The sequence below is a fragment of the Microtus oregoni genome, unplaced genomic scaffold (assembly GCF_018167655.1).
Source record: "Microtus oregoni isolate MIOR12 unplaced genomic scaffold, Mior012 000024F_ref0000369, whole genome shotgun sequence".
NCBI lineage: Eukaryota > Metazoa > Chordata > Mammalia > Rodentia > Cricetidae > Microtus > Microtus oregoni.
In genome coordinates, this window is record NW_024543083.1 from 9,679,799 (window position 1) to 9,693,732 (window position 13,934).

At 46.6% G+C, this 13,934-nt stretch overlaps 1 protein-coding gene across 1 annotated transcript in view; it reads left to right on the forward strand.

The window, feature by feature from the left end:
* The window catches only part of Ido2 (indoleamine 2,3-dioxygenase 2), a 28,699-nt gene extending 15,234 nt beyond the window's left edge, over positions 1 to 13,465 (forward strand). Inside the window, exons 7-9 of the mRNA XM_041673823.1 lie at positions 3,580 to 3,631; positions 9,623 to 9,771; positions 10,961 to 13,465. Coding sequence (XP_041529757.1) covers positions 3,580 to 3,631; positions 9,623 to 9,771; positions 10,961 to 11,310 — 551 coding nt within the window. The 3' untranslated portion in view covers positions 11,311 to 13,465. The remainder of the gene's footprint in view (positions 1 to 3,579; positions 3,632 to 9,622; positions 9,772 to 10,960) is intronic.
* The last annotated feature ends 469 nt before the right edge of the window (positions 13,466 to 13,934 follow it).

The window sequence follows — 13,934 nt, forward strand, 5'->3', positions numbered from 1 at the left end:
AAAAGAGAAAAGTTCTGACATGACATTATGAAGCAATGAGCCTCCAAAGATGCCCCGAGTCTGTTTTCTGTTGGCCGTCTACTACAGGAATCCCAGCCTATCCTTAAGAGTGGTTTGTTTTCCCAGGGCAACCCCCTTAGAGAAAGCTAAGTTTTCATTTATGAGTGGTTACCGGCTGGAGATAGGTTTTGGATTAGGGACGGGGGCATGTGTCCACTACTCCTTTCTAGGACCCCATCTTGTGTAGACCCCTGCAGGTCCTGTGCACACAGCCTCAGTCTATGTGAGTCCGTGTGCGTCAATCCAGTTGAGTTAGAAGACTGCTTTCCTTGGTGTCCTCCATGCTCCCTGGCTCTTACACTCTTTCTGCCCCTTCTTCCACGGGGTATCCTGAGTCCTGAGAGGAAGCATTTGATGGAGACATCAAAATCCATTCAGGGTTGAATGTTCCATGGTCTCTCACTCTTTGCATAATGTCTGCTGTGGGTCTCTGGATTTGTTCCTGTCTACTGCAGGAGGAAGCCTCTCTAATGATAGATGGGCAAGGCACTGGTCTTTGAGTACAGCAGCATGCCATTAGTAGTCAATTTATTGCTGAGGGTTTTTGTTGTTGTTTTTATTTTCTACACCAATATTATTTGGTTTCTCCCTAGGCCCCTGGGCTATCTAGTTTTAGGCTTTTGGTCACCCAAGCAGTGTTGGATATGGGTTCCATTTTGTGGAGCGGGCCTTAAGTATCAGATACTGGTTAATTGTGCCACAAGCTTTGTGCTGCAAATGCCTTTGCATATTTTGCAGGCAGGACACAGTGTAGATGAGCTGATGGGTTTGTGACTGGCCTGTTTATGGTTCTCCTTTGGAAGCCTGCAGAGTACCTTCCTGCACAAAAGATGCTGGCGCACAAGGGGCACCAGCTTGACTTCTCCATGCTCACTGGGTTGTATAAGTGTGTTCTTCAGCAATAGTGGCTTGTCAGTTTGTGGAGAGCAGTCTGTAGTCTTGGCAACAACATGGGTTGTTCGGGGGTTCCCATGGGACCCCCTTGTCCAACAAAATTAGATGTAACCCAATCCCAGTACTGGAGGATTTGATGAAAAGAGATGTCCACTTGGGGCTCTGTGTCCCCCATTATTTGGTGATGTCATTTAGATTGTCTTTATATATGTCTGTAATTTAGGAAACTTCTATTGTATTAGGCTTCTAAACTATCTCTCAATGACCCTTAATTTTAACTGTCTCTCTCTGTCCTCCCTCCCCCACCCTCCTTTTCCCTCCCATCCCCACTTGATTCTCCTATTCTAGTCCTCTTCACCCATCCATCTGTAACTAGTCTATTTAGTTCCCTGGACTATACCTAACCTCTGTGCTTCAGCCAATCATAGCTTGGTTACTATTGACTTGTCAACTAATATCTACATATAAGTGAATTTGTACTATATTTATCTTTCTGGGTCTGGGTTACCCCACTCAGGATGATTTTTTACTTGTGAATTTCATGGTTTTGTTTTTTTTGTTTTGTTTTGTTTTTTTTAGCAACTGAGTAATATTCCATTGCAGAGATGCACCACCTTTTCCTCATTCATTCATCTGTTGAGGGACATCTGGGTTGTTCTCAATTCCAGGACATTATGAATAGAGCAGCAGTAAGCATGGTTGAGCAAGTGTCCTTGTGATAGGATGAAGTGTTCTTTGGGTATATGCCCAAGAGTGGTGCAGTTGGCCCTTGAGGTAGATCAATATGTGATTGTAGCTGTAGCAGCGTTTCTTTTATAAACTTTGGTGTCCTGTGTTCAGCACATAGATGTTAAGAATTGCAATTTCCTCGTGGTAGATTTTTTTTTCTTTTGCATATGTAGTGTCCTTCCCACCTCTTCTGATTAGTTTTGGTTTGAAGTCTATTTTGTCAGATATTAAAATGGCCACACCAGCTTCCTTCTTAGGTGCATTTTCTAAGAATATCTTTCTCTACCCTTTTATCCTTAGGTGATGGCTCTCCTTGATGTTAAAGTATGTTTTTTGGAGGCAGCAGAAGAATGGATCCTGTTTTTGCATCCATTCAATCAGTCTGTATCTTCTTACTGGGGAATTGAGGCCTTTAGTTGTGACAGTAATCAATAAGCCATGTTTGATTTCTGTTAGTTTGTTGTGGTGGTGGTGATGGTATGTGTGTGTGTGTGTGTTGTGTGTGAGCGCACACATGTGTGTTTCCCCTCTTTTGATTGCTAGTCTGGGATTATTTACTCCTTGTGTTTTCTTGGGTGTGGTTAACCTTTCTAGGCTGGAGTTTTCCTTCTAATGCCTTTAGTAGAGCTGTGTTTGAAGACAGATATTGCTTAAATGTGGTTTCATCATGGAATGTCTTACCCTTTCCATCCATTCCTCATTAATTCTTACAACTTTTATTTCTTTATTCTGGCTAGGAGCTCTAATACAGTACCAAATGGAAGCATTGATCCTTCTCTCATGAGTCTCTTTTAAAATATTCACTGAATGTATTTAACATTTTCATGTAAATCCTGCTGTATCTATCACAAGGATCACTTGGCTTTACCGTTAATACAGTAAGTTGTGTCAAATAGCAATTTAGTACACAGTGTTACTCCTTTTGCAGAGAGCTGTTTGTAGTACTTAACAATATGGATAAGAGAGCACCAGTATCCAGGAGAGGTCCCAGAAAACATCTAGCACACGGGACATAGTCACCTTGAGAAGAGAGGGTATGGCCACACTGATAAGTGTCTTAAAGTATTGATGCCTTGACATCTCAAGTCTTGCCAGCTTCAGAGAAAGTAGACAGAGAGAAGAGACAAAGAACTGGACTCCATGTGTGATAAGAGGGAAGGGAAGGTAATGGGAAGGGTGTATATTAGTTAAGCCTTATCAAAAGGTATTTCTTTTTCTCTCAGAAACCAAGAAACCTAAGCATTAGTCTGGGTGAGATAAATGTGGACTAGTCTCCAGAAGGCATAGGACCTCAGTAATGTCGCAAAACCAGCTTTTCAAAGCAGACCAAAGACGTTTGGAATTAATAGAGCCATAATGGCACACTTCCTTTGGTGGGAGTCCATACAGAGTGGAATCGATCCTCCCCCAAGCATGGCTGTCCATTCTGGCCAATGAAGCTTGGAGCTAACTGAGTCCTGTGGACCTGTGGTGACAACTCCCTGAGAAACCCTCAGCTGACACAGAAACTTCTAGACGCTGATCATTTGCTCTGCCTCTCCTGTAGAAAGGGGGGTGGTCCCCGCTCTCTGCTTTCCTCTCCTCAGCTTATCATAGTCTCTTGCACATCGTGTCTACTTAAGCCAGTGTGTTTTCAAAGGATGGCCTTAATCTCTTGCTGGCGGTGGTGAAGAGCAGAAAATAGAAGTACCTCAAGCAGAGGAGGCTAGCATATGGAATGGATTAACAGCCCCTGCCCTCTGCAAGCGAGCGTTCCATCTGTGCTCGCTGCTTCCATTCTGGGCTCTGCATAGATCAGATAGGGGTGGGGGAGCCCCAGGAAAGCAGTGGGGTCCAGGCACATGTGGCCAATTGCTTTTTTGCCTCTGGTAAAGTTCATGTTTGATTGTGTTTCAGATTATGTAGACCCAGACATTTTTTACACGGTCATCCGGATTTTCCTCTCTGGGTAAGTACAGTGCCGTCGGTTTCCTGCCTGAGACCTTGGTATGATTTCCCAAATTTGTGTGAGGGTGGACAGACAGGAGCTTTCTAAAGTAAGAAATACAGCAAGTGACTGAAGCTGGCAAAGTCTCCACCTGGGTTTACTCTAGGAGGACAGACCCTCCCCACACCATCAAAAGGAAGAAGGGTACCTACGTGCAAAGGAATTGTCTTTAGCCGCTGGACCAGAACCATGGATCTCTTAGAAGCCTAACTTGACGACAAGGGCAAAAAAAAAAAAAAAAAAATAAGAGATAGAAGTAGGGAGAGGGGTGTGGAGGGGAAGAGGAGGAGGAGAGGGAGAGTGAAGAGGAAACCTGGAAAGTAATTGTCATGATTTTCCCCTTTGCCCTTTGACCTCATGAGGTCATAGCATCCAGGGACCCATCTAGAAACCAGGGTCCAGATCTTTACCTGACTGAACTGTCACTGCCTTGGCCTTCAGAGCGGTCAGAGCGGTGGGGAATACAGTCTCGCTGTTTTGCTGTGTGCTGGCAGGAATAGTTCAAGGCCCTTGCTAGGCCTTGCTTTGCTGATCCTGGGTGCTCTTGTTTTATCTTAGAGCTATGTGATTCCTTATCTCTCTTTCTCTCTTTCTGTCTCCCTCTGTCTCCTTCCCCCTTCTCTCTCTCTCTCTCTCTCTCTCTCTCTCTCTCTCTCTCTCTCTCACACACACACACACACACATCAAGCACATTTCTTCTCCCAGTTATCCTTGTCTTGAGATTTTAGTTCACCAACTACCAGTGTCCGGTCAGTTTTGAATGTCTCTGTCTTGTTGGTTTGGAGGTGCATGGGATACTGTTGAGAGAAAGAATTAAAGTGGTGCCTAGACACAGCAAGAGACAGACCAGATGCAAATCCATTATTGCTATGCCCCATTGGAAGAAAAACAAAATGGATACATATATAATATACTTTCTTCAAATTGAAGAGCTGTGGGACACTTTAAGGGGGGCCTGGCTTGGGAGGTGAATCCTACTGAGGGGGTAAAGATTAGAAACAAGATTTCTAGAGAGTAACCTGAGAGAAATACAGAGGAGAGTGAGCTAACAGTCATACAGTGTAGATTCTAAGGAGCCCCAAAGGCTGTGTGTTGAAGGCTTGTCTGCCAGTCTGTGGTGCCAATGAGAAGTCGTGGAAGTATTAGGAGGTAGAAGACTCCTGGAAGGAAATCATACCCGTGAAGGGCTTGAGGGACCCCAGCCCCAAGGTCCCCAGCCTTGCTCCTTCATGTTCTTTCTACCCTGATGCACCCCTCAGTCATAGCCCAAGTGATGAGATCAAAGGTCCAAGGACCAAACCTCAAACCAAACCAGAAGAGCTTCATGTTCTGATAGGTCGATTCTTTCAAGCGTTTCCCCATGGCAACCATTTTGATCTAAGGGGCAACAAAAGCCTCTCTTTATATGAGACCTACAGCAGGCATATACTAGACTGGTCAGTGAGCCAGACCTCCCTAAGTGGTTCCCTACTTCTGAAGCCCCTGTCAGCTCTCTGTAGAATACTTCCACGTGTTCAGCAGCTTTAAACACCTGGCTGTTTTCTCAGTTCTGTGGGCCCAAAGTGCAGGCAAGCTCAGGGTGATTTCTGTTATGGCCTCTAGAGGTTGAAATCAAGGTAATCGGAGGGAGGGCTGGTCTCTAACCATGAGGTTGTTGAGACAAAATCTCACTATGTAGCCCAAGCTGGTCTTGAACTTGGGATTTCTTTGCTCAGCCTCCCTTGCTCTGTGGTTATGGGTATACATACACCAACATACCTGGACTAGACGGCTTTAGCTGAAAATGTGACCAAAACTTTGTTTCCTGACTCAGTGCTAGCAGATTAGGTTTTGCATTGGTGTGTGTGTGTGTGTGTGTGTGTGTGTGTGTGTGTGTGTGTGTGTGTAGAAATGATAGCTGGACTGCTAGAAGCTTCCTATGTTGCCCCACCATGTGGCAATTGTGGTTTCTGACACAGTGATGGTTCTTGGAGTTTTTCTAGAACTACACATTTTTCTGACTTCTCCTTTGACCACCAGGGATGAGTCAGGGAAATTCCCACATGAAGGTTAAATTGATTAGTCGCATCTGAATGGTCCTTCTGCCTTGCCGTATAATAGATCACACTGATGGGAACATCTCATAGTATTAAGTGTCCTAGGAATTCAGTTGGAAATCTTGGGGAACTAATTTTAGAGTCCTACGCACCAGTGTCTTTCAAAGGAAGCCATTCTACTTCCTCCTTTCTCAGAGCATGATAGGAACCAGAAGGTAGCTTGGTTTTCATCAAAATAAGTGCAGGGTAATGGCACTTTTTATCTGGTGTCTGCATAAAGGCCTGTCCTCGGTTTCTCTTCTTGAGACTGTTTTCTGGGTGGCTAAGAGGCTGGACCAAATCCTAGAGCATAGCTATAGTTTCAAAAAGCATCCAGAGTGTTGAGAATTTACAATAGACTTGTCTTTAAAATGTCTGTTTCCCCACTCTGCATCTGCCTTGCTTTGGGTCTTTGATTTCTCATTTGCTTCTTAAAACACATTTAAAAAAAAAAAAAAAACTTAGGAGATGATTTCATTTGGAAACGAGATGTGTTCCCTTCAGTTCCCAGCCCAGAAAGGCCAGGAACTCCTCTGGGGGAAAATGTCACCTCATTTTTGCTGTCTCTTTTGACTTCCCCTTTCCTTGAAAACGCTAGAAATAACACCAGAAAGGCTACAAATAACCTTACCATAGAAACCGGAAATGAACATGGCCCCATCCCTTCCCAAACAGCAGCCCAGCCTGGGAGTGCCTGGGAGAGCTGCTCACAGAGACAGCGAGTCTCACATGGCCGTGGAGTGTGAAAGCAGACCCACGTCCCTTGTCATCTGCCCTTTGTGCTGCAGGTTCCTGCATCAGTTTCAGCATGGCTGGCTATAGCAAAGCAACTCCAGTGTGTGCTGGAGGGACCCTTCCTGTGTATTCTTGGCCTTCGCCATATTGGATAGTTCCCTTAGGCTAGCTGGATCCTTTCAAGAACTTGGCTTGAGTCTTCTGGTGGTATCATACTTGAAGGGGGACTCCCGCACAGTGGGGGCTCCTTCTCCAACCCCAAGGAAGCACAGACCATGCCCAAACACCTGTTTTTACAGAGAGTTCCTTTATTAAGCAAGGAAGAAAAGTTAAAATGGCTGCTTTCTGACTTGGGCAGTAAAACAGCAGCAAATGATCTTGCAGGTGTAGTTTTAAGCGGAGAAGAGAGGGAGAGGTCTGTGTGAGAATGGGCCAGGAGGTGGTGGCAGAGGGCATAGAAGATGAGGGAGAAGGGTAGAGGAACAAGGGGAAGAGGGCAGGGGTATTTGTCCTGAAGGGACAAAGGGCTGCCTCTGGATAGAGAGGAGACAGTCTGGCACATAGGCAAATGGAGGTTTATAAAGGTAAAGGGGGACCCTTGTGTTAGGATGAGTTAGCTATGTGAGCCAGACAAAGGGGACTTTGAGAGCTGGGCCTTGGTCGTCAGACTCAGGAAGAGGGATTGGCCAAATAAGGTAATGGACTTGGGAGCTAGCTTCAGGAATGTAATCTAAAAGTTTTTAGGCAGAGGAAATGGGAGAGAGGGGCAAGGCCTCACAGCGCTCGAGCTGGCCAGAGTCCCTTCAGGACTGACTGGTGGAATGCTCATTTTTCATTCATTTATTTCATCAAATAAACACACGGCGAGGGCTTCCCACATTCCAGACAGCGTCGTACGTGCTGAAAACAGCAGCGAAAAAGAAAAACAAAGGTCCTTGTGGAGCTGGGGATTTCAGGGTGGAGAGAAGATGCTAATAGACAAACCTAATCAAAGCAAACATTCTACAATGCGTGTTACCACATGGGGCAATGCCAAGTAGGATGTAGGGTACTAGGGAGAGACTACTAGGTATCTTGTTTATTGGGATCTAAAAATACCACATCCCAAGTGACGTGTGAGTAGATATACCTGGGCACTGGAGCAGGCCATGTGGATTCTTGTTCCAAGCAAAGGGAACAATTGCTACGACATTGAGAAGAGAGCAGGCATGAAGAACGGGATCAAACATGCCAGAGAAGGTGAAGGATGCATCATTGTGGAGGCCAGACAGCTTGGGCAAGGCTGGCTTCCTTTGGGAGAGGCACAGTCAGGGGATAACTAGCGATGTGTCTGGGGCTTTGGGTTGTCAGTACAGCTGCCGAATAGGGTGGGATGGTGAAGAACAAGGTTGGAAAGGAGGCGTTCAGTGGTGAACCAAAAGGGAAGCAGCTGAGGGGAAATGAGGGGCAATCATCTTGAAGATGAGGCAGGAGCTGGAGGGGATGCATCCTGTGGGTCCTCACGCAGACCACAGAGACATGGGAGCATGTGTATGCACGCAGCTGCTCTTCACACAGATCACAGCACAAGTGCTGGTGTGGACTAGGTTCATTATCCCCACAGCAGCTATGTCTGCAACGTTTCTTGCTCAGAAAATGTCCTTCTCCCATTGCACTAGCCTGAAATTCTTTGGACTGTTTGCAGACCTCTCTGGAGCTCATTTAACTCCCAGAACAGGTACAGGAAGCAGGTTCCCCTACAAACTAGGGAGAGGCTCAGGAAGGCTTGTCCATTGTGGCTGAGCGATGAGAGCTATGGCAGGCATTCGCGCTCCCTGGGGTTGCTAGGACGGTAAATGGCGGGTGCTTACTGGATGTTTAATATGTTCCAGGCAAATAGTATTTGAGTTAGTTCTTACAATGACCAACAAGATAAATATGAATGTCAATGCAAAACACAGCTCTTACCTCAAAGGACTAAGAGTTAGTTTATTCTTTGGCCAAACATTAGTGGCCAAAAAACACAGATTCAAGTTGTCCCCAAATAACATGGCCCAACGTGGAAATGAATGGAAGAGTTTTTGGACAAAGGACAAAGAAAGTTACCAACCAAGGGATTTTGTGGGTACATTGATGGGGACCTCAGGTAGGTGACCTAGAGGAAGCCAAGGAAAGCACCATACATAGGTCACACACAGATGGCGTATGATGGCACTTTCAGCTTTGGGGTGGTAGAAACTCTTTGTCTACTGAGTCAATACATTCCAAAGAGTCATAGAGATACCGGGTCAGACAGGAGGGGGTTAAAGATAGCCCAGTGTCATTTGAATCTGGATCTTCAACATTCTAACTCTCTGTGACCAACTCAGTCAATTAGAATCTTTAACTCAGGCATGCCTCCCCCAGGAACTTCAGTTCCTACTGATACCACTCAGAAGGAAGCCAGGGCTCTGAGAGGTTAAATGTGATAAGCCAGGCCTATCAGCTCACACAGTGAGGCTGAGCTTGAATTCTGTATCTTCCCAGGATAGAGCCCCTGTCCCACAGTCTACAAGACACCTCTGCCTCCCCTTCTTGTGTATCCTCCCTTCTGCCCTCTGTGCTGTGCCTCCTTCCTGAATGTGGCTGCCCAGCTGATAACTGTAGAGATTCATGGGACAGTTGACCCCAAACTGTCTCCAAATATGGCAACCTGGCTCCTCTGTACTTCTGCAACCCCAGAGCAGAGTCTGGAGAAGGTCCAGGATGTCATGGGGTGGGGGAGTCAGCACATAGTTGTTGAATATATGGGGTCCACGCACACGCATCTCCCTTCTCTGAACACAGTGACTTAGAATGACAGAGACATCACTACAAACCTGCTACTTACCCTGTGACCCAGATGCTTTGTTGGTTGGCAGAAGAGGACTCACCCTTCTTGATCTAGATGGCAAAGCTCTTAAGGAAAGGACTCCAGAAGCACAGCTTTGGAACGCAAGTTGAGTGTGTCATGTCAGGTCCTATTCTGTGGGGAGTCTGGAGCTGGCCAGATTCGCTCTCCCTTCCTCAAACCACAGTTGATGCCATGCCCACTTCCTCGCTGGCTCAGTGCTCATGGCAGAGAAGACGCTGTGCCCTGGAACATCCCTCTACACTCTTTTTTTTTTTTTTGGTTCTTGCCTAGGTGGAAGGACAACCCAGCCATGCCTGAAGGGCTGCTCTATGAGGGTGTGGCCACGGAGCCTTTGAGGTACTCAGGAGGAAGTGCAGCCCAGAGTTCTGTGCTTCAGGCCTTTGACGAGTTCCTGGGCATTCGGCATTGCAAGGGAAGTGGTAAGCAACGATCTGGTCTCACATATTCTCTCAGGGTGAGAATTAGGCAAAATGGGGAGGCATCTTTACCAACTTATAAAACTAGGTGTAAATAATAACGTGCTGGAGTTTGTCCCTGCCTAAACCACCAGACAGTTGTGCCCATGTTAGTCAATATCGGAGCTTCAGATTGCAGAAGGATCCTGGGTTCGTTTTCAAGTTTTAACACAAAGTCTTGGAACGGTGAACACCTGGGCTGGTCACTGTCATGTGGGCTTGGGTCCTTAGTCTGTAAACTCAAAGGCTAGGACCTTGTGTGGCCGGGTCTGCAGCAGCCAGTGATGGGTTTGAACTCTTCTAGTGCCCTTCCCATGAGATGGCCCAGACTCCCGCTGAATCCCTCTGGGCCAGAAGAGGGAGCCCATCGATTTGAAGCCTCTGAAGGAGTTATTGCTTTGCTTACGAGCACAGAGCTATACCCTTAACAGCTAAAAAAAGGTTTTTCATGCTCCAAAACTTTGACTTGGATCAGGACCAAATTGAAACTCTCTTGTCTCATCTGCACTGTTTTCTGGAAGAGCCAGAGCTGTTCCTGGACTTCAGCATTTGACATTAGTTACTGACTTTCTATAAACAAAAAATCACAACAGCAGCAAAAACCAATAACCAAAACAAGCAAACAAAACCTCACATTAGTTAAGGGGGTAATGAGTTTTCTAGTAAACACTTGAGTTTTCAGTATTTTGGCTTCTCTGGGTTTTTACTGAGATTTCTGTTTCCCAATGTCTTCTCTATGCCCTTGGTAGCTGGTTCCACCCGTGCAACCCTTCACCACAAGAAGCATCTAACAGAATTCACCAGGATGTTCTGGCAGTCAGTGTAAGGGTTTGTGTGCATGTGTGTAGATGTGCCTCATGACCCTCAGCAGGAAATGTCATGTCATTCATGTTTGGTTTGGGATACATACACCCTAGTTCGTAGATTCCTGTCCAATCTGAGAGATGCTTGCCTCTTTTTCTTATTTGCATCTCTTGTCAACATCCAGAAATGTGCATTTGAGTATTTGGAAGCTATAACAAAAGACCAACTAGGCTGAACAAGACCCCTATCCAACCCTTCTGGTACCAGTGTGTCTAGATATGGAACAGCAGGCAAAGGCTCCTGAATGCTGACCTTGTGTTAAGATTTTACTCCGGGCTGTTTCTTTCAGTAGACTTTCTGCACAGAATGAGAGACTACATGCCGCCTTCCCATAAGGCCTTCCTGGAGGACCTGCATTCAGCTCCTTCGCTGAGGGACTACGTACTGACCTCTGGTGCTGGGTGCTGCCTGATGGCCTACAACCAGTGTGTGGAGGCGCTGGTGCAGCTGCGCAGTTACCACATCAATGTGGTGGCACGTTACATCATCTCCGCTGCTTCCAGGGCCAGGAGCAAGATGCTGAGCCATCCCTCGCCCCATGCCTTGGAGGATAGGGGCACTGGGGGAACTGCAGTGCTGAGCTTCCTGAAGAGCGTCAGGGAGAAGACCGTGGAGGCCATCCTGAACCCTAATGCTTAACAGTTCACACCCCACATCCTTGTGCTTAGCAGTTCACACCCCGCATCCTTGTGCTTAGCAGTTCACACCCCGCATCCTTGTGTTTACGCCTTGTGGGAGTCTGAGCCAGGACCAGAGCTCTGCCTGAACCCAAGCATACTTTTGCTCCCAAGAACCCCTTGTTCTTTGTTCATAAACTGTAGCTCCCACTTCCACCCCACCCTCAGCCACTTTGCTTGCTAGAAACCTTTCTGTCCTGCTTGATCCCCTTACCTCACAGCCGAGAGCTGAAACCAAGTCTCCATTCAGTGGGCAAGTCAGAGATACCCAAGCTCAAGTTTAAAAGAATCAAATTGCCTTCGGGCTTCTCACCTCATCTTTTCCTCCTCTCAATCTCTTTTCCCCTTCCCTCTTTCTCCCCTCCCTCTCCCCCCCCCCACTTTGTCCTTTTCTTGTCTTCCTGTGTTTACTCCTTTTTCCTCTTCTTCCCTCTGTCCCCATCCCTCCTCCCTTCCTTCTCTCTCTTTGTCTTTGACCCAGGATCAAACTACTCCAGACCAGCTTCCAGTAGATCCTGTGATTCCTCTACCTTAACCTTCTGAGGTTATACATGTGTACTAACTGCCATGAGCTCTCTCTTCATTTCTTTTCTTTTACCCTGCTGGAGGTGACACCTAAGGTTTCGTACACACCAGGCAATTGTTCCACCACTGAGCTCCAGTCCCAGCTCTCTGTGTTTCTCATTTTGAAAGAAAGTCTTATGAGTTTCTTGGGCTGGTATTGAGCTTTTAAGCTCATGCTAGACTTAGTGTTTGAGTATCTGGAATGAGCCAGTGAGCCATGTCGCTGCTGCTGACAATGATGGTAATGATGGTTGCCTCCCCCTCTTCCTCTTTGTTTATTTTTGGTTTTTATTTTGAAACAGGTTCTTACCATGTTTTAGCTCAGGTTGCCTTCGACTCAAGGCAATCCTCCAATCTCAGCCTCCCCTGCACTGGGACTGTAAGCATGGCCCACCACAGCTGGCTGTAGAGTCTCTTCTCTAAGTCCCTGCTGCGCTGCTCTACAGAGCCTTGGTTGGGGGACCGTCAGTGAACAGGGACAACCTTCTCCTCTCTGCCCATGCTGAATTCAACATTGAGGGTTAGATGCTTCAGTGGGGACATGTGGGTGAGGGTGCTGGGCATACAAACCTAAATGTCACCAGCATGGGGACTCTCTGCGACTGAACTGGAACTGATGCGTCTTCCCCACATGGTGGAGTCATCGCGAATTCTATTTTAATTCTCTGCTCTATTTTTAGGGCAATGTTTTTCTTTTTCCTAGTGACACTGGAATTTGTATTTGAAAAATGCTTTAATTGACCCTTTGAAACGAAGTGAGCCAAACAGGAATAAATAGAAAGTCCACATGTTTTCGGATATAAATAAATGTAGCTGTTATTTTTGAAGTTTCTAGCTCTAGGTCTTACTCTACCTGACAGTAGAAAACTCAGATTTCACCCGTTTAAAGCCATTTTCATTAACTGGGCCTCCCCCACGTTTCAAATGCATATGTGCACACACACACCTGCACCAGACTTTCCTTCCATCGTCCCGTCTAGGAGGGGAGCATCAGTGAGGACCATTTGATCATTGCCCAGCCTTGTCCAAATGCCTGGCCCCTGTGTGGATCCAGATCAGGTGGACTTAGCATCCCCGTTCATCATATCTAAAAAGGCTTTCAGGCCCCATGGTCCTGCTGTTCCATAGTCCTGCCACCATAAAAACACATGAGATTGGCTTAGGATTTCTACTTTTCAGTACCTGGGGAAGAGAGAGAAGGCTAGCTCCAAAAGAGGGCGCAAGTCAGGTCCTACCCCAAGGCATTGGGGCTCTTCCTGTCTCATATCCCCTGGGCTCCATCCAGCAAAGATTGGGGGTACACCTGACCATGATAAGGGCTTCTCAGAGCCCCAGGGTCATGCTCCTCTGTCACCACTCTTGCTGCTGCTCTTCCTGGTGTAGGGCTTAGCAGCACCCTCGTCTCTTGTTCTCTCCAGAGCCTCAGCCTGAGCTTATAATGACTCAAAAAAATCCTCCTCTCCACCTGATGTCCTTGGCTCCTGGTGAAGTCTCTTTAGCAGCTTCACGCAAGGACACAAGTGTACTTATTTATCTCAAATGTTTCTCTGGGATGAACCATGTGTGTTATGGGTCCAGGAAGTATCTAAGAGGGAGACTAGTTACCTCCATGCCCCCACCCCTTGCTGTTCCCAAAGAGTGGGGGGCCTTCAGGGTAAGACCTAGCTTCCCATTCTGTGGTTCTCATTTTTGAAACAGTGTGCTTGGTTTTCTATCAGTCCCACAGAGAAACTGATCCTTGGTTTCTTACTCATTATGAAATGACGATATCAAGTCTCAGGATGGATAGAAAATAAGGGATAGAGTTTGGGGCAAAGTGTGTTGTTAAGTGGGGGGCTCAGGTGCATTTCTCAGGGGGTATTGCCCCTGTTACCAGTGCAGGAGTTGGGAAGACACGGTTCCTCACAAGGTTGTGTCCATACATGGTTGGAGTGAGTTCTGGTTATTTTTAAGAGGAGTACTAAAGACGCAGATGATTTTAACATCCAGACAGCAAAACCATTAAAGCCATGAAGCTAGGCA